At 41.1% G+C, this 27249-nt stretch overlaps 1 protein-coding gene across 2 annotated transcripts in view; it reads left to right on the top strand.

Annotated features, from left to right (window-relative positions):
* Positions 1–27249, top strand: part of LOC129112333 (copine-8) — a 77229-nt gene that overhangs the window by 36791 nt on the left and 13189 nt on the right. For both annotated transcript variants that reach the window (XM_054624386.1, XM_054624387.1), the window contains exons 7-16: positions 7111–7174; positions 7997–8100; positions 8685–8789; positions 11693–11734; positions 13557–13632; positions 16378–16431; positions 16672–16733; positions 25124–25170; positions 26558–26739; positions 27105–27232. In XM_054624386.1, the coding sequence (XP_054480361.1) occupies positions 7111–7174; positions 7997–8100; positions 8685–8789; positions 11693–11734; positions 13557–13632; positions 16378–16431; positions 16672–16733; positions 25124–25170; positions 26558–26739; positions 27105–27232 (864 nt within the window). The remainder of the gene's footprint in view (positions 1–7110; positions 7175–7996; positions 8101–8684; positions 8790–11692; positions 11735–13556; positions 13633–16377; positions 16432–16671; positions 16734–25123; positions 25171–26557; positions 26740–27104; positions 27233–27249) is intronic.

Below are 27249 nucleotides of genomic sequence, written 5' to 3'. Positions count from 1 at the left end.
TGTGTGTTTCACTATCCCTTTTTGTTTCAAAGCAACGCTGTCATCCACTCGAACAGCAATCGCCATGGTGATTGGAGAGAGAGAGAGAGAGAGAGAGAGAGAGAGAGAGAGAGAGAGAGAGAGAGAGAGAGAGAGAGAGAGAGAGAGAGAGAGAGAGAGAGAGAGAGAGAGAGAGAGAGAGAGAGAGAGAGAGAGAGAGAGAGAGAGAGAGAGAGAGAGAGAGAGATGCTTTTACATGCACCACGGACCCCTCCAAAGTGCAAAACGATGTTGTCCGCCCTGAAGCGCTAGTCGGCGTACACATACTTTCAGTCATCTGGTAATGGTGACACTAATGGCAAAAAAAAACGCCTGTCAAAGACACATACATTTTTAAAATGCATAAATACACCGGACAGTCTTTGTGAAGACCATCTGTGAAGCCACTTTAATGGCTGTAAAAATGCTAAATTCTAGATGATTTATTATATTTATTTGGAAGAAAGGTTGTGTGAATAGTAGCGGGAAAAAATAAAAGAAGAAAACTTAGCTAAGAAAATTCCAAAGACATTCACTCTTCATTCATTATACCATTACTACAAAAATATGCAGCTAAAAGACTGACTGGAAAGTATTTACTAGATTCATATACTTCCCAATGCCCCGTGATTGACTGACGACAACCCCGCCTCCCACCCAATGTTGCGCAACCCTGTAAAGCATCAACAGTCACAGATAACAGATGGATATATTCCACAAGTGTCTCATAGAAAATGTATGAACCCGGTTTTCAAAGACGTCATGATTGATTTGGTGCAGAAATAGAAACACTGTCAACATTTATTAAAAACAAAGGTACAGAGGCCACAGCTGTTGCAATCGTCGTCTTGCTGAGGTTGTGTCTGTATGTATGTACATGTGTGCGTCTCTGTATGTGTGTATTAGACTTTGTCAGACACACACCTGCAGCCTGACACGACAGGAGGGATCTTTAACAATTTTAATGAGTGCTAATTACAGCTAATTACATTGTTCAATCAAACTCCAGTGGGCATTCAGGAGTGTGTGTGTGTGTGTGTGTGTGTGTGTGTGTGTGTGTGTGTGTGTGTGTGTGTGTGTGTGTGTGTGTGTGTGTGTGTGTGTGTGTGTGTGTGTGTGTGTGTGTGTGTGTGTGTGTGTGTGTGTGTGTGTGTGTGTGTGTGTGTGTGTGTGTGTGTGTGTGTGAGGGGGAGGGAAGGAGACTGAAAGCAACCAGCAACAGAATGCAAAGCAATGACGAGTAGTTTCCTGCAATGCATGGCTCCTGGCCCACCAGCATTGTGTGTGTGTGTGTGTCCACTACATGTATCATATGTGTGTGTCTTTGTGTTGTGTGGCTACTCTCAGTCCTGCTGGTCCCTCTTTTTCATTTGACCACAACCCTCCTGCAATGAATTCAGTGCAATCATCAATAATCCATAACATTTTCAAGTTTTCACTATCGCAAGTCCAATAATCTTTTCTTGTAAATGCTGCTACCTCGTAAAGCAGGTGCAGAATCTTTATTTGATGTTTTATAATAATTTAGTAGGATTGCTACATTCATCTCCTACGAAGAAAAGGGGGTATGTTGTTTTTTATTTCATGGTATAAAGAAACAGCTTTAACTCAGGTCTTTACTTTTATTGCCATACATTGTTATCACAATTAGAGTTGTCACAATATTAGATTTTCACTACACAATTATGGTGGTCAGGAATTCACAATAACGATATTATTGAAGAAAAGATGGAAAAAAAGGACATTGTCTATTTTGGGTTTCTTCTCTTTTTTTTCTTCCCAAAATGAATTAACAAGATATGAACATCATGCTGTAGTGAAGAAGACTTAAAACTAGGGACGGAGACCATAAACTCATGTTTACTATGTTTACTGAGGGGATAAATCAAGTGAGAAGTAGGGTCATTTTCTCATAGACTTCTATACAATCAAACTTCTTTTTGCAACCAGAGGAGTCGCCCCCTCATGGCCAGAAGAGAGAATGCAGATGTAAGACTCTTCTGCAAATAGCTTCACTTTTTAGAGCCGGAGGTTTCTGCCTCGTTTAGCCGCATGATGGAGCTGATTAAACCCTTGAGGGCTCTTTCAAACTTCAGAAACGCATGACGTGTTACCAGAACTCATTGTTTGGTTTGATTCGCATGAGAGCACTCGAAGTAGAGAATACCACCTGAGACGTTTAAATTAGCCTTTTATTACAGACAGCATTTTCAACTGAAAAACTGATTCTTGTGTTAATTTTGAGAGGCTCTTGAATATTCATGAGTTAGGCTCTTTTTCTGTCTCTATTCTCTTTCCATTCCAACTCTCTATCTTTATCCCCCTCTCACACTAGTTTTTCTTTTTTTTGTCCCTGCCTCCTTTGTTCCCAAAAACAAGATCTTTCAGTGTTCACAGGGTCACAGAGAAGCCATGGTGAACTGTGGGAGAGCCAAGTGGGCTACAATTTTAGATACAAGTGAGCCAAGAACTGCGACACACACACACACACACACACACACACACACACACACACACACACACACACACACACACACACACACACACACACACACAAACACTCTCACACACGGGCTGATAGCTGTGAATACAATCCTGATTGTACATATTTGTAAAGGAAGGACAAAGAAACTCTCTATCTGCTTCTGGTGTACCGCGTGACATGGATTTGATGTCAATCTGCCTTTTGTGTGAGAGAATTATGGTTATGAGTTTCCTTTTAGGGGAGAAAGTGTGATTGTGTCGGGGCATGACCGAGAATAGATGGATTCTCATGCTCTTATAATTATAATTGATATCTCATTCAGGTATTCTCCCTTCATTTGGAATATAATGAAAATGACGTGTGTAAGTGGTGTGTGTGTGTGTGTGTGTGTGTGTGTGTGTGTGCACGCACGTATGCATGAGCCCCTGTTTGTGCACGTGTGTGTGAGGCTGCAGCCCAGAAGTGGCCCAGACTTAATTACCCGTCTCTCGCCAGACACTGATTGCAAATCCATGTGTCTTGATTAGAGGATTCACAGTGTTTCCTCTCTCTCTCTCTCTCTCACACACACACACACACACACACACACACACACACACACACACACACACACACACACACACACACACACACACACACACACACACACACACGTGGGGAGAGAGATATTCCTTTTGCACTTCTCAACTTTGGAGTGCTTTTCTGTGTCATGAATAAACTAAAATGAGGAAAGCATTTACCTGATAGCGAGTATGATTCGTATAAAATTTTCAGACCTAAAACATTTTTCAAAAGCTCTGTTTTTATTCAAAACACATTAAATTCATTCACTTCACTTTAAAAGCCAAACAGAGAAATATAATAACAGTTAAAGACCCAATTTTTCTGGCTTGTTTTCACATCGTAGAGGGATAAATAGCAGAACAACACACCAGTGCTTGATTTTAGCAAATAGCTAAAACACTAAATAGCTAAAAGCTTCCATTATTCATGTGTTTTCCTAATTCTTCTTTTACAAGGTGGAAAAATGTAATTTCCCAGAGGCTGTTTGCATACACATACATTCTAATGTGCTGTTTAGAAGCAGCGTCGTGTTGCAGTTGTTTATTTGTTCGGATTTGAGCTTTGAGCTGGTCCTTCTTGTATTTGCCACATGTTGTGTCTGTATGCATGATGCATTCGTATGTAAGTGAAAACTGTGACATACATTAGTCACTATGCAATCCTGTCAGTTGCCCGCCTCGTATCAGTTTGAGGCAGATCTCTCAGACAGAATAATGACCGCCTCGCTGTGAAATAGTAGAGCGAGAGCAAGCATTTGAGGAAATAACGAGCAGAGGAATCCCATTCGATATCCCACAGCGGGGGCCCCTGCTCGGCAGAGTTGTCATGGCGACGTGGGTTCTTGGCACTTGTCTGTGTGTGTGTGTGTGTGTGTGTGTGTGTTAACAGAGTGTGCGTGTGTGTGCGTCTTTAACTCTTTCTCCGTGCATAATGTTGCTTTGAGATGACATGATTGAGACCAAGAGGATGCGACACAGAAAAAAAGAGACACAGAGAGCGAGTTTTACTTTTTACTCACAGTCAAGTCTAGACAAGACTTTACTGCGCTTCTAAAAAGTTGTATTTCCTTCTGCCTCTAAAGTCTGGCTTAAAAAGAATGAGATGCTGTTCTGAACATGAAAACGGGTTTTGAAAACGGCCATCGTTGCTCCTCATACACAAAAATCATCGTCATCGTTTTGTGCAAAATTCAAAAGTTTATCTGAGGTTAATTTCAACAAGTCAATTAGCTAGTGAAGGTGGATATTCCTTAATGCCTGTCGTCGGGTCCGACTACCCCAGCATCAGAAGAAACTATTAACACTTCTGCAGTCGGAGCTCCATCGGGAGGCAGAGAGCTTTGAGCCCGGCAGCAGCGACTCTTCCGGGGAGCCGACACACAAACCACACTGCTGGAGGCCAAGGCTGTATTGCTGGGACCGCTGGGGGGGAAGGGAGAACCAAGAACTAAGTTGGCCAGACTGTCATACCCTATAAAAAGAGGTTTTCTACAGAGAATCTGGCAGCGACAGATCTGTAGAACACGAAGCCAGAGTGCCCGCTGAGGCCGACCAAAATTGCACAAAATAAATGTCTTAATAAGTCAACGTTTACTTTAGGTTTCACACGGGGGACTCGAGCGGTGGTCTCCTGTGGCAAAGTCACCTGACTTCATCCTTTACTCCCGTCATAATTACTAAGGCCACGGGAGGCAGCCCTGCATGTGTAAAACTGATGCTGGAGGGGTAAATGTAGAGCCTCAGTTTAACACAAAGGGCCACTGACCGAGCTGCTTTATTTAGGGTCAGAAGGCGCCGCTCTTTTTCACATTCGGTCGTCCTCTGAATATATTTGACAAATTGAACCACATAGTGCATATAACTCCAGACTCCCCATCCCCTCCCCGTCCTGTCTGGAAATATAAGGAAATGAGAGAAGAAAAAGGCATCCTCTTTCCTCAAGGTGCTATTTGAGCTTTTCTTCCTATCCTTTTCTCAGAAAAAGGTATTGCTTCTGCAAGTAAAAAAGGAAATGTAAGTTTGCCAATTTCAAAAGCACTTTCCCTTCCCAGTTCCTTGAGCTGGAGTAAAAGGAGGCTTGAATTACATTCACGTAGAGGTCCTCAACCCCAATTCTGGGCTGTCTAAATGACTGCCTGAGTTGATTTGTGCCAGGTGGCTCTCTCTGAGCGTAGCTCATCAGACGATACGGCCTCTCTCGCTGGATTGCAAGACATCTCAAGTCTCAAGTCAAGTAAAATATTGTCCGGCTCTTCCTCCCACACAGAAGTGTTGGGAGGATTGTAATCGGAGTAGAAACATCGCTATCACTGTAGCCTGTGATGAAGCAATGAAACATAGCTGCACAGGAAAACAAGGGTTTAAACGATTTCAAGTAGTTTATATCATAAATCGCAGTGTTAATTTCATCACCCATCAACTTAATCATTTATAAATAAGCGGAAATTTATATTGAACTTTTCAGGGAGAGGCACGGCTGGTACAAAGCTGGTAGGGGAGGCTGTGGCGTAGTGGAGAGCAAGGTAGTTCTCCAATCAGAAGGTCGGTGGTTCGATACCCGGCTTCGGCAGTCGATGTGTCCTTGGGCAAGACACTTAACCCCAAGTTGCTCCCGAAGGATGTTGCATGAATGTTAGTTAGAGTCTGATGGTGGCACCTTGCATGGTAGCCTGTCATCAGTGTGTGAATGGGTGAATGATATGTAATATACTAGTCGCTTTGGATAAAAGCGTCTGCTAAATGACTGTAATGTAATGTACACCAAATACTAACTGTACATTGATTCGAAAAAAAGTTTTAAAATGCTAATGAATATGTTTAATATTGACGATGGATGAAATTAATATGGATAATATGAAAGGAGTCACTCAATGTGACGAGCCAACAGAGAACGAAAACCTGCCCTCAGCTATATCTTGAACAACATCGAATCACATTTTATTATGTGCAAAGAAATTCTCCATGGTGATGTAAAAGCATTTGATTACCAGTTAGTGCTTTTTTGTATGTATGTATGACAGGGAGAGGATGAACATCAGAAGGAAAAAACGTTTGCCATTGACTACATACTTAGCGGACTAACACTTACAGTTCTAGACAGTGAAATCAGTCAGGTCTGTGTGTGTTTGTATGGGAGGGGGAGGAGGTGTTGCAAATGATGTCACCGAGTTCACCTTCACGAACATAATAGTTATTCAGAGGAAGTGCTTACACATGAACATGCATCACGTATCCCCACCGAAACCACAATGGTCCACTCACATAGTGAAGCACACTCCCAGACGGTCAACTCAGGCCACTGAGTGACTGAGGCCCCTGATACACACCCATGCAAACAGTGTTTCAGTGTTTAGAGGCGGTGTGAAGTAGTAAAACTTTCCATGAGGTTTGTTCCTGGCCAGACACTAAAGAGGGGCGTGCTCACCACTTTTCCAGTAAGTCCCACTTCATAATGTGCTCTCACATTTAAGGGTGAGTTCCTAGCATTTGATCATCTGCTCTGTGCCTGATAATTAATCCCTCGCATCCCTTACGCCGTGTCATTTGTTAGATATATTTTTGTACTTTTATTTAAACAGTAGTGATTGCCCGCCCAGTGTGCAATCAACCGCAATCATTGAAAAATGTCACGACACTTGGGAAAGAATCTCCTTTTTTTTAATACTTATTTCTGTCATCCTGTGGTCAACACGCCACAGCGCCGGTGTTGACATTACTAAGTAAACAAACAAGACAGTTGGACATGGTCAGTGTGGGACACGTCGCCATCCGGCCTGCAAACTCCTCTGGGATGTGTATGAAACGAGTCCAGTCGTTGTCAAACACGCTCGATGCCGTCGTTGACTCCTCCTCTAGTTTACACACTTTTCTTGTGCCTTCGGGTGATTCCACAAAGTCAACCTGACCTCTGCCTCGAGCTGACCTCGAACAGCAGAGACGTAGGAGTAAGGAAACATGTAGAGTAAACACAGTGGTCATGCCAAATTACGCAAACAATGTGATTGTGGTGTCTTAACCCTTTGCTGTGTTGTGTGTTGTGTACAGAGGCATTCAAGGGAAGAAATGCGGCACCATCATTGTGAAAGCCGAGGAGCTGAACAACTGCAGGGTGAGGATGAACGTGCACTTCCTGAAAAAACACTTGCATTCCATGTAGCATATCTGGTGCCATGTTTTGTTGCTGGTGTATTTCCAAGTAATGGGGATGACTGTTCCAATGTGCCAAAGTTGGCATCTGTTCCAGGAAGTATGGAGCCTCAATTCCCACAAAATTAAAGTAAAAAGTTTATCAGACGAGTCACAAATGTAACTTTATACATCAATGACTAGTAGTGTTAACTGTTTTACTAGTGTAAAAATAAATATAAAACTACTTCCTTTGTTTTTCCCTGGATGCCCTAAAGGTTGGTAGAAAAGAGAAACGTTTTCCAAATATATTATTTTCTTTGCCTGCGAACAGTTGGCAAAATACATGAAAACTTTTTCTCCTCTCTTTGTGTTTTACTAGCTTTACTTATTTTCATCTTTCATCACCCGTGTCCTATTTTTCGGCCTCAGCACACATTTAATCATTTTTGGGGCGCCATTGTAAAGCTGAAATACATTCCTGTAAGTCGATAATAAAAGACAGATTTTGGATTCAGTCTGTCATTATCAAAGAAAAACTATTTTGCTCCTGCATTCAACAGCCACATGCAGTTAACCTACTGTTGAAGAGATACAAACTTTTCCACCAACAGCCGCCTCAATAAACAAGAAATGATTCTCTCTACAAAAAGATGCTGTATCCAAGGGAGAATAAGGGCTGCAGATGTGATACACCCGTCGACGTTCACAAAATAATGGGCGACCACTAGTTGGAAACGTCCATGTACAATGTATTTGTATTTGTATTCATTTTTCTCTCTCTATTTCTGCCTCTGCTCGTTAGGAATCAGTGATGATGCAGTTCTGCGGGAACAAGTTGGACAAAAAGGATTTCTTCGGCAAGTCCGACCCGTTCCTGGTCTTCTACAGGAGCAACGAGGACGGCACGTGAGTTCCCCTCCCCCCTTCCTCCTTCACTGTGCCTCCTTCTTTCCTTCTCTCCCTTTCATTTTGGGTTTAATCCTTCCCTGAGTCCAAAGTAAATGGGTTTCATTGATTTGCCTCAGATTCAAAGCCTTGCGGCCGCTTTAAGCGCATGTGTGAATTACATGTGGAAATGAATGTGTATGACTTCTGCACGAATGTGAGCGTGTGTGGCAGGAGGCATTGAATGGTAGTGCTGTGGTATGTTCACATAGATTGTTTGTGTATATGTGTGTGTGTGGTTGTTCGATCCAGCTCTGTGGGCTCTCTTCCATCCTGCAGTGTGTGACAAGCCAGATAAGACCTTGTGCTCTGAGGGCACAAGATACCAAGTCCACCTGCTAGCCAAGGGACTAATGAAATTGCATCTTTGCAGTGTGTGTGTTTGTGTGTGTATTTTTGTGCATGTGTGTGTCCGGAAAGTGGTCCAGCTTCAACAGCCCTCCCTCCACTTTGAACAAAGTTACTTATTTAACTCCATTACCTTTGTACAAATCTTGTGTTTCTCCCTGTGATTTTTTTCTCTTCTTCTCCTCGTCTCTCCGCAGGTTTACCATCTGCCACAAGACAGAGGTGGTGAAGAATACATTGAACCCGGTTTGGCAGGCCTTTAAGATCCCTGTTCGGGCTCTTTGCAATGGTGATTACGACAGGTGAGTCCTTTTTTTTTTGTAGATATGATGGATGGTCTGCTTACACATTGCGTAGCATTGCAGCGGCGTATTATACTGCAGTGTTTTATATGAATCCATTTATATGACAGCATATTAGGGCCATTGTAGGAATAACACAAAAATGACAAATCACAAATTTGAGAGATTATAAAGTCATAAATGTACGATAAAAAACTCAAACCATGCAAAACCGTTGTTCATGAAAAATAGACGTTTTTTGTAAAGGAACCACTTTGATTTAATTTAGGAGCAATGTGACGCTGTGCATTCAAACACACTCACATATGTAGCCTTTTATTGTTTACCTTGCGTCGGGTAGAGTAATAAATTAAAAAATCATATTTTTTTTGACAGCGGTGTGTCAGTGGTGTATATATTACATCCAGTTTGTATGAAAAATGTATGAAGCTGTTTCCAGCTGCTAAGTATAAATATTATCGTGTTTGGCAGTTTCAGCAGGAGGACGAAGATGATTTGGCGGAAAGAAAATGCATATTATTTTGTTATATTTCCTGGAAATATTTATATTTTGCTGTTTTGTTTTCCTCTGGAGATTTGTTTGACATTCTTGTTTTCCATGTCTTAGTATGTCGTACGACAATAACATGAACAAAGCAATGCATTCCTAGGCAAGTCTACGCTTAGTTACATTTCTCTGCATTCATTTTGGTACCACAAAAACAAATGACATTCTGCCTACAAACCCACTCAAACACACACGCAGACACACACACATCTATATGTGTGTATGATCGTAATTGCTCTATCGAGTATGAATGTGGTCCATGGTTGTGTGGCTGTCTTGTGAGTCATTAGAAAGCAGGAAAAAAGCAGGAGATGAAACTGCATTAAAATGAACTTTAAAAAATTGCCAGCAATATGTATTCGACCGAAAGAAGGACTTTGTAATTCAGCCCATTGTGCTGATCCAGGGACTGCCTGGGATGCAGGAGCTTCAGTGGAACTTGCTATTATTGATATGGTGATGGACAGGGGTCTCACTGCTATCTCTAAAGGATGCTATTTTATGAATTTCCATTCTTAATATCGTATCTATATTAAAAGGTATGGCAGTACATTTTGCTACTTCTCTGTTATTTTTTTATTTTTTGGTAACTGTATATTCCCAAAATTTGGTGATTACTATGGGGAAAATAGCTGAGCTAAAAGTTCATCTTTATAGTATTTGTTATTTGAAGGTCTTTAGGTAGTTTTATTTGTCTGCTTGCCTTCGAAAAAAACACAATGTTGCATGTTAAGCTGACCTGCAGTGCTCTGACTAAAAGTTCTCTATGTTACATTGGCAATTAATTGGAATTAACTAATTAAAACATTGAAACATCTGAGCCCTGTCTATGTATTCCCTTTGATTATAACCTCCCCTATCCAGGAAACATCTAGGAAGTAATTAGATTCTGCAAAAAATGTAGACCCGATAAGAGAGATAGGTCTGTCACTTTTAAATTGCCTCTTAAAATTTTACATGTGACCTCTGTTAAACCTCAAAACTGCGTTTCCAGCTTTTTAAATGCGTTTGCATCGCTCAAAGTCCCAGTATGAAAACAAATCAGTAGGACAAAGTGCGTCTCCCTCACGTAAGTTATGTGTTTGCGTCCATCTCTGGTGTCTACAGCAGCCGTGTAGCGAAAAAGGCTACAGGGTTTAGCTTAGCTCAGCTAGCAGACAGCAGCATTGATCTAAGGTTTGATCCAATAAGCTTATTAGAGGAGTCTTATCAACGTGGGACTCAGGAAACTCAGTGGACTGCACATACAGTACACGTACACACACACACACACACACACATATACACATTGAATCTGTCTCTCAGCAGCCTGGGAGAAGAGATAAGGAGGAGCTCACGCTGCCAAACAATAGAGAACTGTGTCTTTCTGCTGCCAGGTCTTCTGATGGACCCGTGTTTGTTCACACACATGCACAAAACATGCAGTGAGACTACAAGTTCAACAGGTGAAATCATTGTCAATTTCCTGTCACCTTATCAAAGCTCAGAGTGAGGGGATGTTTCCTACCGAGATGTGGCATAACACTGACTTAATGAGACCACCGCCCTTAAAATACATGCATATACACCCACATCATTAAACATTACGGCAACCAGGAGACACATTAATTCCCGGAGTACCCATCACTATCAGCAAGCCCGTTCCTGCCTCCTTTCCTCTAATGGGCATCTTGCTCTTCAAGCAGCTCTAAGACCCATTAATGGTGCTTTGCCTCTTCTTCCTTTATAGAATGATGACAAGGCTGCTAAAGATGCACTTTTGCCTCAGGTTTTAAATTAGGTGCCATTTGTTTCAGAAGGTTGGTCAAGCTCTAAAGCAATCACAGTAAGTGCAGAAGGAAGTCATACAAGATTCATGAAATACTACAGTCTGCTCAAAAACTTTTATGCATAATTTGACCCGTCTCTGCAGTTGAGATTGACAAACCTAATCGACTGAGATTGTGAGCACTACACGGTTTTGTCTCTTTTATTTATTCTCTCTCAGTTTTGAATCGTTATCTCACCAGAGTACCTTCCCCTTGCCCTCTCCCTCTTCCACTCCCGTGCCTTTTGCTCTCTCGTATTTTAATTCAGTCTCTGTTTATTTTATTTTATCCTTTTGCCTCAGCCCTCTCGCTCTCTACGTATCGTCCTCCTGCTTTTGTCAGATGGAAATGACCCTCCTGTTGGAGATACAGTAGATGAAGTGATAGCGCAGCATATCTGCCTCTTGCAGGCTATTCAATTTTTTTTCTCCCTCCATTTCCTTGTAAGCTATAATGGGATGCAGAGATAGATGTATTTGGAGATGAAGAGAGCCCATTACGGTAGGCAAATTTTTTAATCTGATCCCCATTTGTGCTTCTCCCAACAGAACAATCAAGGTTGAGGTGTACGACTGGGACAGAGATGGCAGGTAATTACTCTCTTTTATTTGCACACTTATACTGTTTTTTGTGTAATTTAACTTCCATTAAAACCCTTTAAATTACAGCCTGGAAAACACATATCATAATACTTCCCGGGACAAATTATGTCTTCATCTGGCTCAACACATCTGCTGTTTGTTACTTTACTGCAGAAGCTTAAGCGAAGCTTTTGGCGGACAACCGCACTGCGTCAAAAAACACAGACACCTCATTGATTTGCATATAGCCATTGCGTTCTAGGGGTGGTTGATGCCACAAAAAAAGTTGGTCCTTATCCGATAGCAAGTAATACCAGGGAGCTAATTACAGGCTAAATATAGAATCTAATAGGTTTCATTATTAAAAGCAGCTAATGTGGTTTTTTTGTAGGGAAGAGCCATGTGTCATGGTTGAAATTTAAAATTTAAAAATGTTAAATTTAAAATTATGAAGGCTTCTTATGAATACATTTAATTTCCTAACAGGGATTTGTAAAACTTTTTTTACCATTCTATGTTAATGACTTAATCACATGCACGTGAAGACACACTCAAGTTTTTAATGATAAAACACAACACTGGGTAACTTTAGATATCTCTAAGCTTAGCTTTCTATACTCACACCGGCACTCCTCTATCACATGACACAATAATGACATCATTGCAGCACGTTTAGGGGCTGCCTTCGCTCAGTACTGGACCAATTTCAAAAATTGTTGTCCCTATTAGACACTTAGATACAAAATCATGGGAAAATAGGGTCCAGGTTGAAAAATATCGAAGTTATCTTCAGTATAGACCTGTCCATCCCTACTTTGTTGATGCAGGGGGGGTGCCAGTGCAGTGCACGCAATGTTGTCGGGCAAAAAAGCAACGTGACATAATTTTACTGTTAACGTTGTGATTGGCACTAATAAATGTAATTATTGCCACCGTGATAACTTGCTAGAAAAGTTATTTTACTCCAACTGGACTCCCTGGGTCAAATTTTCATTGTCTCGTGAAAATAACAATTATTAAAACAACCAATACGCCAACACAAGTCAGTCCAAAACTTCTCAACACCTGTTCAGGCAATTTTGTGTTTTTGAGTTTAGTAACAAGATTGTGAGGATCGCAGGTTGTTGCACAGATATAAGTCTGATGTGCATGATAACCTCTATAATCACTGATAACTAGGCAGCTATAGATTCCCTTATTACTTCTTATCCTGATTGCATTAAGATTCAACACACGATAGCTTCCTGTGTACAGCTGATCTAATCCGAGTTACACATAATTAACACTAGTTTATGTTTTCAGTAGGTAAGGAGGCTGGGTGCAGGATTGTCACAGATTGACTGCTTAATGATGAGTCTGGATTCTGGCTGATGACAGTCAGGCGGGATGAAAGAGGAGTGACATTTGTCAAGCTGTAGTTGAACGGGGAGTTTTTTCTCTATTCTTTATGCAATCTATTCAGTGTCACTCTCAATCTGATTGCGGGAACACAGTGACATTTCGGTGTAATGTTTTTTCTATGGGACCCAGAAATTCTACGATTTTGAATAATAAGCTGTTTGGTTGAATTTAGCCTAAATGTTCGTTTTAACCATTGTCCGTGTACTTAAAAACATTAACTGGCTTCTTTTTAATGGTTGAGTTGCTTTCATATTCACTAACAACTAACTACATCACCGGGGCTTTGCTTCAAGTTATTTGGATCGTCACTCTGTTGTGGTCTGGATGGGCTATCTAAAAATAATGAAATGGAATTAATTGCCATAGAGTTCTATTGTTTTAACATGTATTTTTTGTTCTCGCTCTGGGTCTTCCTCGCTGCTCTCCATAGTCACGACTTTATCGGAGAGTTCAGCACCAGCTACAGAGAACTATCCAGAGGGCAGAGCCAGTTCAACGTCTATGAGGTCAGTTTGTGTCTGTGTGTGTATCTTTGTGTGAGCTTGCATGTACATGTGTGTTACTGTGTCCAAGTCAACAATGATTCTCCTCTCCGGACCGGTGTACAGGTCAACAGGTCACTCACATACACTGTAATTGACTGATTGGGTTTCCTTCTGGAACATTTTCTAGTGAAGTTTAATCTTGGTAATCTTGGTAAAACTCAAACCGCTATTTCAGTTCTGAAACAGATTTTTGTTAGAAAAATAAAACGCATCCTGCTGTTACTCAGCTTAAGACAGTTTTACAGGTTGTGTAACTATGTTTTCAGTAGTGTATAATCACCCGAAACTAAGAATGGTCTTGTTTTTGTTAGCTTATCTGCATAGGGAGTGGGTCCTCTTCAACGTCAACCCCCATGTTTCTACAGTAGCCCAGAACGGACAAACCAAACACTGGCTCAAGCAAAGGCCATCGTAGTTCTACAACACACTTGTGAAACTGCTTTAACGTGAGCCGCAGGGTGCAAAACTGTGTTACCGCCAGCCGCCCTCTGACTTCCGTTGCTCCTAAAGTAGTGTTAATATGGTGAAGATGCCCTCTGAGTGAGGCGAACGGCGTTTACCCTGTGGCTCACATTACCACCGTCTTGAAAAAGGAGGAGTGAGCAGACTGGTATTTAGTTGGTTTCAATCCTCATCCACACCGGAAGACGTCACCAAATCCACACTGTTCCTTTAATGTAGAAATAAACAGCTTTAGCTTTAAGCAGATAAAAACATTATAGATCATGTCAATGTTTCTTTGATTGAGTCACCTCCCATATAAAAAGACACAAACCTGATGCTTGAACATGAGACTTCACATCAGATGATGTAATTTAGTTGTTTACAGGTCAGGCTGGATTAAGAATGGAAATTTGTCCCGTTAATGGCCTGAAAAAGGTATGTAGCCAAAAAAAATTAAAACAATAAAATCATAAAAAATATATTAATTTCTTATACATAGTTTGATATAAATATGTCCCCTTCCCATAATCCAACATATTATACTGTATATTTTTGTGTGGCGAATACCCACTGATTAAGAAGATGGAGCTCCTATAAGACTTAGATAATGCCAATCACAATCTTTATCCTCACTTCCTCATGCACACGCACGCACGCACACACACACACACACACACACACACACACACACACACACACACACACACACACACACACACATGCGCGCACACACTGACAGACAGTCATGATGGAGATGGCTTATCTTCTCCCAGGAAGAGTCAACACTTCTTGATTAACAGAGTACCACACGGAGAGGAGAGCACACAGGGGACTGTCATTTTAAACAGCTGCTGTTTGCCTAATAGCGCTCAGATGTGCACACGCACAAAGGTGCACAGAGAGGCACAGCGACAAGTATGTGAAGAACAGCAAACACATAGAATCACAGACACACACACACACACACACACACACAAAGCCATCTTGTGATTTCTGACATGTTTCTTGACCCTGGCTTCCAACTTAAGTCTGGCGGTTAGAGAGGAGATGGCTTCGGATTGCTAAAGTCCCTCGTGTGTGTGTGTGTGTGTGTGTGTGTGTGTGTGTGTGTGTGTGTGTGTGTGTGTGTGTGTGTGTGTGTGTGTGTGTGTGTGTGTGTGTGTGTGTGTGTGTGTGTGTGTGTGTGTGTGTGTGTGTGTGTGTGTGTGTGTGTGTTGTGGTATAACCACGTTTCAATCATTGTACCTCACCTCCAGAGGCAAACTTGTCCTTGTACGTATTGCAATGTGAACCAAGGAGAAATGCATAAATCCACACATTTGTATGTTGTTTCCCGGAGGTCCTCTCTTTCTGTTTAACCTTGGCACAGTTTAATTGGACCATAAAGCTCTGATTTAACAGCGCTGATGCAGTGTTAAGGATTCAAAAGGAGTTTTGGTTGTCTTTGGCTGTCCCTATATAACAGGAATAGTTGTATGTTTTAATGAGCTTGGGCTGCAACATCAGAGACTAAATTAATGGAGGCCCAAAAACAACATGGTCTTAAAGAGAAACGTTAAGCTTGTTTGGATGCGTAGGAATCTTGATTTATCCAACAAAGGTTAAATAGGAACTGATAAGAGGAATCTAAAAAGTATGCTCCTTAAAGTGGATTTATTTGTAATACATTTTTTATACAACGATAAATCCCATTCTACACTGCCTGCCAAGCACTATATGGCGTAGAAAAGTTAGCAGCTAACTAGTGAACACTGTGAAGCATTTGGTAGATAAAGAGCCAGATATATCCCTCAGGAGGTGCCAGTTCTGCAAAAAAAGGAATAAAGTGTAGCATTTAGGCCGAAATAATATATAATGTTAATAAGTATGTTTTATATTGTGGATAATCACCTGAAAATAAGAATCATTGTGTTTTCATTACCTCAGAATGAACTGTTTATATCTACATATGAAGCGGGTCCACTTTACGGAGTCTTCCATGTTGCTCCGCCATGTTGCTATAGAAACCCAGAAAGGACAAACCAAACACTGGCTCTAGATTAGGCCACTCACGTTTGAGAAGTTAGACGCTCAACGCAGGGAAGAAGTTTCAGTTGATTTCAATCCGTGACCTCACCGCTAGATGTCTCCAAATCCTACACATGTCACCTTTAAAAAAAACAGCCTTATAAAACACAAATAAAAGACTGAATTGAAGAATTAATGACTGAATGTGTTAAAATCAAGTCAAAATCACAGCAGAGAATCTTGTCTTCTTTTTAGGTGATAAATCCAAAGAAGAAAGGGAAGAAGAAAAAATACCTCAACTCTGGAACGGTGAGGAAATGTACATCAATCATGAATCCTTCTTTTCCTTGATACATAGCTGCTTGGCTGGATTTGAAATGCAAAAATATACTATAGTAGATCCAGATGGGTACCTCTTTCATACTGCTGAGTGTTTCATTTTGTAACTGAACTGGTCGGAAAGGATTACAAACTGTATGTGCCGTCAGAGGCAACACCCGCAAGTGATTATCATTGACACAAAGCTAATTGTGGCCCTTTTGCTGACAGGTAACGCTGCTTTCATTCCTGGTGGACATTGAAGTCACCTTCCTGGACTACATCAAAGGAGGGTAGGTCAATGACCACGCATTCACACTGATGGATGGGGGTTGTAGTCCTGTTAATGAGAAGTGACATGCTGAGTGTGTCGGCCCCTGTCTCTATAATAACCCCATCACGACTCAGTGTCTGCAATATGCCAAAGATAATGATCACACAGTGGGAGTGGATCAGATGGGAAAGTGAACATTTGCGAGAGAGAGAGAAGAGAGAGAGAAGAGAGAGAGAGAGAGCTTGAGCAAACAAGAGGATTATCCAAGAAACCAACACAATTGCTACGCTACACTGCCTTCTCCTAGCACCACAAATAAAGGTTTAAAGGACTTTGCTGGTAAAGCCGGCCTTACGCTGTGATACATTGATTTGGTGGATGTTATAGTTGGTTACATAGCTTTTAGCAGCAACATCTAACTCTCCATTCAAACTAAGGAAATGTTACAATTTGAAAGAAATAGTTTGACATTTTTCCTGAACATTAAACACCATTTCAATGTTTAGGACTTTGCTTAGTTTAAAGTAGCCATATTCAGTATTTTTAAACAAAATCAGACAACTACCGTATCTCAATGTGATATCTTCTGAATTATTTATTAAACAGCACAGTAATTACTAGCACCCTAGGCATACACTTAACGAAACACTGGTTCACATATAGTCACACGGCAACAATTTCCCACCTCTACCTGTTACTGTTAACACACGCACAGGTAGATGATTGATATGCTTTTCTACTGAGTGCAGTTGCAAAGAATAACAGTATAACGCATAAGCTATTGAGCAGTATTCATTTTTCTCTTATATTCTTCAATACTTGAAAATGAAGTCACAAAACTACATCCTGACTGACGGCAGACAATAAAGTGGTCTGTAAAAAAAGCAGTTATAAACAATAGATAAGAAGAAAGTCTGGTCTAAGGTCTAGTAAAGCCAGTGAAAAAACTCACTTTGCAATTAAGAACACAGATCAATAAGGTATTGACTCACAGGGCATTAAGAATGCACTCTGTGTCTGCCGGATTAAGATATTAGATGGAGCTTCTGTATATGTTTTAGGAAATGGAAATGAAGCAGAAGTATTAATCTACAGCATGACAGGAAGGCTTTCGTCTTTGTATGCTAATGCATGCTATGGCTATGCGCTAAGTGTGAGCAACTGTGTATGATAGCACCAAGTGTCGCGGCATATGTTTACTCGCTCTGTCGCTCACTGCTAATGAAGAATTCCCATCCCCGAGCCTCCCTGCACACAGACCGCATACCCAGCAGCACAGTCGCTCAGAGAGCACTTTGAAACTCTCAGGAAGAGGCTGTGTTATTTTTTTTCCTTTTTCGGCGGAGCTTTGGGAGCACAAGCTGGCTGCCGTTACACGCTTGTGTGGCTAAATGAAGTGCCAAGTGCTGTCTCACTGTTTGAAACCTAAATGGACTGTAATGGTCCAGTTGCACTCACTCCAATTGCATAATGGGCAGACTGTGTATTTGCGCTCAGACACATGCACTCGCACACAAAAAGGCAAACACACTAAGGCTTGCACATGCAGGCGCACACCCTCCCAGGTACTTTCTCACTTCCCTGAAATCCCTGGCGTGTCTCAGTCTTGCTGGACCGTGTACTCAGGTATTTTGTCACTTTGCCAGTCATCTCGTTCCATTTCCTTCTATCACCTCTCAGCTCTCCTCCCTTCTTGTCTCCTCTCTTATCTTCCGATTGACAGCTCTTTTTCACAGCTTTAACCCAATCACCCAATTGTACATTTGGACCTAATTAGGAACATGATCTGCTGGCAGCATTAGCATAAATTGCTGATTTGAGAAGGCTCCGTCCCAATCTGGAGAGCATCGCTGCTCCTATTCTTTTCTCTCCCTTTGATAAAGCATTAGTACCACCCATTGATTTCAACAAAGAGGCCTCTATTCATGAGCACGAGGATAAAGATGAAGAATTGCAGGCTATATCTTTCATTTTGAGTTGGCAGCCCTGTCACTCACAGTGACAGATATTGTTTCCCCCTTGTTTTGGTTTGTGAATTGAGTATTGAAACCAGAATAGAAGCAGGAGGGAGCTCTGCTCGTATTGAAATCATTCTGAGAGGTTATCATTAGATCGAGGAGTCAGAGTTGAGACAAAGATTTAGAAAAAAATAAAATTTGTGAAAAGAACCAAGGCGTTTTTCGTTGTGGGTTTTATTTAGCAATATTCTCAAGCACTGCAAAAATCACTGTTTAGGCTAATCTGACTTAATGCAGGTATGAGCTGTTTATCTCTACTCTACTCTCTTCTCCTCTCCTCAAGCCATTTGGACACTGTCCAACCAGCAACATCTGTTTGCATATTATCAGGAGAGGTCACATTGCAAAACCTCTGCCGTTTTTAGGCCACTCAGTGCACTCATGCATATGTTTTCCTCTGGCACTCCAACAGGAAAATGAGATTTCTTGTGAACATTTTAGAATTTCTTTCCTTAAATAGAACATTTCCCGTATGAGACTGTATGTCAGGAGTTTTATGTATGTTTTCAGTATATTCCCTAAATGGTGAAATCGACAATTGTAAAAGTGGAAAATGATTTGTTTGAAAGTGGGATTCTAATTGGCTCATTAAATTTGTTTTTTCATCATGAAATAAACATGTTGAGGAAGATCAGATTATATGACTACAGGCTGCAATACAGTAGAACTAGTTCTGTCTCTAAAACTTTGATCATATTTCTATGTTTATTTTTTATTTTAGTTTTTTCGTCAATACAAATTGTCTGTTTTAGGTATACCTATACATCTTCCTCTGGCTTTAGTCTTTTTTTTTATTTTTATTTTTTTATATTTGACAATGTTTTTTACTCCAGTAGCAAAAGCATAGACTGTATTTAAGAAGTGGACGTAGTCACAGTGATGTCACCCATTTGTTTATGGACTGCTGTTTTGAAGCTCGGCATTGTGAGCGTCGCCATCTTGGTTTTTATGCAACGAGAAGTGACACAAGACGTTTTTAGGTGTCCAAAATGTTACAAATAACTTTAATAAACTGAAAACATACTGTGAAAGGGTTAAAGTTGTAAGAGGTAAACACATACAATTCCCAGACAACACCGTGGTAACAACCACAAAGTAGCACAGCCCTAAAGCATACCCTGCTTTATGGTCTATTTTATTCTAAGTGGGACCATAATTTACTAAATGAACATCATGCTGTATTGAAGAAGACCTGCAACTTGCAATTGAGACCATGAACTCATGTTTACTATGTTTACTGAGGTGATAAATCAAGGGAGAATAGGGTCACTTTCTCATAGGCAATTCTATGCAATCTGACTTTACAACCAGATGATTCGCCCCCTACTGGCCACTAAAAATAATGCAGGTTTAAGGCACTTCATCATTGGATTTACTTTTCTGGCCTGGAGGTCTGCTGCCTTAATGAAAAGTTGCCCTCCTGCGGGAGCATGTCACTGGAGATGTGAAAGAGAGAATCTTTTTACAGTGGTACATGGTGCTTGAAGATTTAGGAGAGACATTAGCATTCAGCCTGTTCAGTCTGCAGGAGAGTTTGTTTGAATGTGGTGTGCAACCTCCTCATCAGTCTGCCCCCTGCCGTGCGGTATTTTGTCATATTGGTTCCTCGCTGAGTCACTGCATGCTTTAACAGCGGGGGAAGACCAGAGACTGACAGAAAACCAGCTGGTAAAGTGGCATTCCCCTTTCACCCCAAACGCATTATTAAATACTGTACCTACTATACACAGAGGCTCACACACACACTGTTAAAAATGGGCAGACATGTTTTTTAAGGCAGTTCAAACTGTATGTATTGTTTTGTCACATATTTGTGTATACTATACAAGACAAGACAAAAAAAAGTGAGCAGGGATCTTCAGTGTCCAGTCAGAGCAAAGCACTTTGCCAGCCATTATTCACTGGAGCCTTCCAGCAGTGGTGCTGCTTAAGAGTGTGTCTCCTTGCTGAAACCCTTTACTGGTCAAATAGATTTCAACAGAACAGATCAGATTGACAGATTTAAGGGATAAGAGGGGGTAAAGTTAGAAATAACTCGCATTATACATTTAACCACTCAATTAATACTCTTTCCCATGGTTCTTATGTTGATGTGTAAATCCACCAGAGAAGATAAACAGGTGAAACTTGATTTTGAGTCTGTGTGTGTGTGTGTGTAGAAATATATATTCTGTAGCCAAAGGTTGAGAAAAACTTGCCAAGAGGTGGATTGCAGCCATAACAAAACAAACATCATGACACGATAAAGGCGGCCTTAAAAGGGTTGGATAATTTCCCCTGTACCTTCAGGACACAGAACGATAAGGTTTAGCTTTGAAGGCAGGCTGAGCTCACAGCTCACCTGAAGCTCAACCATATCTATCCTTATCATACCTGCCAGAACATTTTTTAACGGCTGTGAGGCGATGCTTTGCTACAGATCTCCTTCTGCTGCTCGGGCACATCTATGTCTGTTTGTGCGTGTTCAGTAAAGGGATGTGTATTTATTTAGCCGGTGCCAGAAGCCTAAGTTGCATCTTCTGGTGTTATCGGCACAGCCAGCCTCTACCATGAAAACAAACCTTACAGTCCACACATGGCACACAGCCGCAATAAAACAGTAAGAAATACTACACAGCAGAGACGCAATACAGCACAGGACAATACACAAAACATTCTACCATTCAGTACAAACTATAATGCTACCTATAGTATATAAATCGTATTCAAAGCAAATTAAAAAGTCAATAAAAAAATATCCTTCCGTGGAGTTTGGGTCCGTCCAGATGTTTGTAAAACAAGTTTAACAAAGTCAGAATTCACCAGTTATTGCTGGCTGATAAGCAAATTGTATTATAATCTGTTTGTGTTCTATTCCAGGTTTTACACTGTGTTACAAACATTAAGCAATACAAGCAATTTTACTGTACACATATATACTGTATATTAAGTGATATAAAACACAAGAGAATATTGTTATGTTGAAAAAATTATTGAAAAGACAAAGTCAGGATGAAAATCCATAAAACCAGTGGTGAAAATGTCAAGAGCCAGTAAACTGATACCTCACTCACATTCCTGTGTGATTAATGCAGAGGATAGCGTTGACCTTTTGAGAGTGTCCTGTGTTCTCTGCTCTGGATATTAATTTTCCTCTCCATTTGGAGTCAAACATTAGGGCTGATATTCATTTTGTAGAGCAAGAATCTCTCTCATTGACTTTCATGCTAAGCACTGTGAATAATACAGCCTCATAGCTCAAAGTAATCACAGTCGAACTGCAGTGGTTTGAGGTTGATGATCAATACCAACAATTGGAACTCACTTTTAGAAAGCCAATATCCCCCAGGCAACCACTTTTAAAAATATAAAAATATGGACATGGAACAGCAACACGTTCACCCAAGTCTGTTCAGCTATATGTGAGAGTGGATTCTGCTGAATAAACAGAATCAGGACAGATCATTTCTGAAAGTAGACCACACCGCCCAAATTACTGACAGTATAAATCAATATATCCACCGTGCAATATATATATATCTATATAATCTTTTCTTTTTTACTTATTTATTATTCTTTACTGTGTGATTACTTATTTAGTAGACCTGTTTTGCTCATTTTTTTACTTATGTCTCTTTTTTGCACTATCAACTCTGCTGCTGTAATCCTGCAAATTTCCCCACCGCGGGACTAATAAAGGATTATCTTATCTTATCTTATCTTATCTTATCTTATCTTATCTTATCTTATCTTATCTTATCTTATCTTATCTTATCTTATCTTATCTTATCTTATCTTATCTTATCTTATGGACACGCTGATGTTGGTGACACATGAGGGTCCCACAATCCAAAACTTCAATGCTGAAGGGCCAAAATAAATATAAATAACATTTACAATTAAATCTATTATCTTCTATTAATCATTAACCATTATCAAAGGAAAACTGTGTATAAACTCGTGGGCTTGCCCGCAGCGCAGCAGCAGTTTGGACACCACAGGCGTGCGAGCCACAGCAGTTCAGCGAGGTAGCCGCCACGCACAGGTAGAGGCAGGCAGGGTGGCTCGGCCGTTATTTTGTCACATTTTATTGTCCTGCCCCGGAATCACCTTGTTTCTCTGGCTGTGCCTTCAAACTCACATAGTTGGAGTTCCTCTCTTAAACTTTGTGTGTGTGTGTGTGTGTGTGTGTGTGTGTGTGTGTGTGTGTGTGTGTGTGTGTGTGTGTGTGTGTGTGTGTGTGTGTGTGTGTGTGTGTGTGTGTGTGTGTGTGTGTGTGTGTGTGTGTGTGTGTGTGTGTGTGCGTGTGTGACAGAGAGAGATTGGGTGGGAGAGAAAGAGGTCATGCATTATTTAGGCCGCTAGGCTGAACTAGTCCGTGCCAACGAGCAGAACTGGACCAGAATTCCCTCATACTTCTCTCTCTCTCTGCTCCTTTGTCCTTGTAGCTGTCCTCTAGAAAAGATTATTTACTGGAAACTGCTCTTGTGTTTTCATCATGTTGAGGAAATAAACCACCTTATTACGCAATGTATTTTATACATTTTTCATCAATTTAGAGCATCCTTGTGTTTTTGCTGATGACAATGATTTTGGATGTTATCTGTTATATGTTGTATATATGTTTATTGTATATACAGTACATAGGATGTAGAATGTTCTTCACTAATAGAGGCACCATGCAATTCTGCACTATTATTATTGAGACAAAGTCAAAGTTATTTGTGAAAAGATGTATATCCAGAGGGATTAGAGCTATAGAGAAGAGAGCACCTTGTTGTCTTACTTCAAGATTTTCTCCCTTTTAAGGGTTTCACAAGGATCTTTACTATTACTGTCAATAATATCAGAGTAGTAGTAAATTGTAAATCATTAAAAAATGTAATATCCAACAACCTCAACAAGAAAAAACATGCCCGCTTGACCCTGTGTTTCAGTTAAGGCATGGGTATTGCTTTTCTTAACTTAACAACTAATATCTGTTTGCTAACCTGAGATGGCAGCTTCCCAAACTGGCCCTTGTTGGGTTCCTGTGTTTTGAAAAACCCTGGATGTTAAATGTCTCTCCTCCCTCTCATTCTGTCTCCTCTGGACAGCACAGTGCCTGCACCTCACATGGCCTGCTGAGGTGACAGAGATGATGAGCTACTGGCTGTTTGTTACTATCTGAACACAGGAGTTTGTGTAAGGTAGACAGAGTGTATCTGTGTTTGGCAGCAGATCAGGATTGGTGTGAAAAAGCTGTGACAGGCCGACAGAGAGCTTAACCACATCCTGCTCCTGCAGGTTAACAAGTTAGGAAATGTTTTGATGAAGAGAGATGTGATGCTCTCTCATGCTGGGTGCTGTGAAATGTGTTTTGTTTTTCACTGTCTTGTTTCATGCCTCTTTTTTGGGTGCAAACTTTGTGTGAGGAATAGTTAAGGTCAAAGTGACATGTCTATGTGTTTTTAGGTTTCATCGTCTTATTGAGCATGCTTAATCTAGGCTGCTATGTAAACATCATTGGAAATCATGAAAATGTGGAATATGTAAAGACACAACATACATTGTCTAATCTGATATCCATCACATTCTCTTGGATGGTGACGTAGGCCTCTTTAGCCATGCTAGCGTGGTTGGTGAGTCAGTCCACCACTATAGTCCAAATTGACATATCTCAATGATTATCGGATTGGTTGCCATGACATTTTGTATAGACATTGATGTTTCTTAGAAGATGAAACTTTGTTGGCTTTGGAGTTTTTTTAACAAAATGAAGCACACTTTTTCTCTAGCGCCACCATGACGTTTCTGATTTTATGTAGTCTGTCTCAATGACTAATATATGTACTGCAATGACATTTGGTACACACAGAGTCCTGTGATGTTTGCGGCTTACAGTTGTGTAACTCTGGATCCATTAGGTCTTTGCGGTCTGATTCAGCACTTTTCAAATTTACCCCCCTGTCTACCAGAGTGTCAATGGATCCACCTTGTAAAGGGCCGGGGTCACAGCTGAAGGGAGTTGAATTTTGGGTGCGAAGTCAGGGTGGCACATGCTTCTTTCCCTCGTGCAGTTACGGAGACTATTGGTGTGTTCTCCATTAAAAAACAACAACCTTCCTCAGCCTTTAAAAGCCCAGTAACTCACTGTCTAATCATTATTGTCACAGTTAAAGGGCAGGAGGAACTCTGTTTGATCACTTTACCTGATTGTGCCTGCAGTCCATTTCTTCTGATTGTTTCTGGTTTGATCACAGGTGTGTGTGTGTGTGTGTGTGTGTGTGTGTGTGTGTGTGTGTGTGTGTGTGTGTGTGTGTGTGTGCGTGTGCGTGTGCGTGTGTGTGAGTGTGTGAGTGTAGAGAGAGAAACAGAGAGGGGGGAAATGGTTGTTGATTAATGATTCACCTCTCTGCTTTTGTCTTCTCAGGACCCAGATTAACTTCACTGTTGCCATCGATTTCACAGCTTCCAATGGTGAGCCTCCCAGTAAACACACACACACACACACACACACACACACACACACACACACACACACACACACACACACACACACACTTTGAATGTGCACACACACTCAGAGACCCGCATAAGGGAACACAAAGTGCTCCGAATGCCTACGAAGAGTGTTTATTCAAATAAATGCAGATGGGAATCAAGTCTTTCCTAATGGCCTTCTCCATCACACCTGGCAGCTAGAGCTGAGTGCAGTAACATGCTACGATGGCTGTGATTAAGGAAAGTGTTATCCATCTACCCTTGAGCTCGGTCCGAGCAGGACAGGCAGGCGGTAGCAGTAGATGTTTGATCATGAGATTTACTTGATCTTGTCTGGCTCTAACCAACATCTCAATTTAGAATGATTACTAGTGGAGTTCTGCAGTTTTTAAAAACACAGCTGGAATAGCTAGTCAAAAATCGTTTCATATTAATATTACATTAAGGTAATTAGCAGCCAATTTGGCTCCATCAGTGATGTGATGCATGGTTTTGTTTTCATTCAAACAGAACACCCAGAGAACTGTTTGATGGTTGGCTGTTGGAGTCACTGGCTGATGTATTGAACCACTGAACAAAAAGTATAGGAAAAACATAATTTAAAGGTTCAAGTGGCTTTTCAGATAGTGACATTACTTCATAAAAAGCTCCATGATGCCCACACAGCTGCTGGCAATTCATGTTGTTTACACCCCTGATGGGTAATAAATTACCTGGTTTGGGTTTTTACTGTTAGGTAAAATGCACAGAAATAGAATACTTTTCCGTGGTCATTTGACAAGTACAAAAGGAAATGGCGATTGTTGTTAGTTGTTAGCATGTAAGTGGGGACATGAAGTGTTGTCCCAGCTCACCAGGGAGAGTTGGGAAGTGAGGCTGACTGGCCTTTAGAACCAGTGCTGGCCCCAGCCCACTTTTTGGCTCATCTTCTGTAACCAGTGTAGCATTAAAGCATGGTGGAATCGGCAATCGAGCTAACTAGCCTGCTGTACACCAGTAAGATAGCTAGCTTGGTAATTCCACCATGCTTTAATGCTACACTGGCTGGAGAAAATAAGCCAAACAAAGATGTCACTCCTCTGGCGAAAGCAATATGCTTATCTACATTTTGACGAGTGTGTGGATGAAGTTGTTGAATTGTTCTCATTTACTCTGGCTCTCTATGCACTATACTGACGTCCGCAACTTGCAGTAAGTCAGTTTAGTTTATATGGAAGTTAGTCAGCTGGAACGGTTGCTATAGCAAAGGTACACATACAATTGTGGTAGTTTAGCATCACTTTGATGCAGTGACCACCTAACCTCTTCCATTGTCCCACAGAGTATCACCTGTCTGTGTGTGTGTTCCCTTTGTCACAAACAGGTAACCCAGCCCAGCCCACATCACTACACTACATGAGCCCATACCAGCTGAATGCCTACGCAATGGCCCTGAAGGCAGTAGGAGAAATCATCCAGGACTACGACAGCGATAAGATGTTTCCAGCACTGGGGTTCGGAGCCAAGCTGCCACCCGATGGACGGATCTCCCACGAGTTTGCCTTGGTACGAACTAGAGGGGCCGGGACCAGGATGTAAGGCAGGGAGGGAGTTAAATGTGGAGATGTACCCTGCATTGGGTTTTCAAACCACCCAATCTTACACCACTGAAGATACCTCTTATGCAACAAGAGGGGTTTACAACAGCTACTTTTTCATCAGAAGTAGCAATTGTTAACATCAGGTTTTAATGTCAGTCCAGCAGAATTGAACAGCAATTTACACTAACTCTTAAAATACCAATATCATAAAAAAACTACATCTGAGTCTCTTCCAACAAGAGTGTCTGTTTGTTCCATCAGTTTCTCCTCGATGCATCTGAAATGAATCATGCAGGTTAATGATGGCTTCCTCTCCTCTCCTTAATGTAGAACGGGAACCCTCAGAACCCGTACTGTACAGGCATCGACGGTGTGATGGAAGCCTACTACCAGAGTCTGAAGTCAGTCCAGCTCTACGGACCCACCAACTTCTCCCCCGTCATCAACCACGTGGCAAGGTAAGTTATTTTAAACA

Source organism: Anoplopoma fimbria, chromosome 23 (assembly GCF_027596085.1).
Source record: "Anoplopoma fimbria isolate UVic2021 breed Golden Eagle Sablefish chromosome 23, Afim_UVic_2022, whole genome shotgun sequence".
Taxonomy (NCBI): Eukaryota; Metazoa; Chordata; class Actinopteri; order Perciformes; family Anoplopomatidae; genus Anoplopoma; species Anoplopoma fimbria.
The sequence above is the reverse complement of the archived record's forward strand: the minus strand, read 5'-3'. Positions and strand labels throughout refer to the sequence as shown.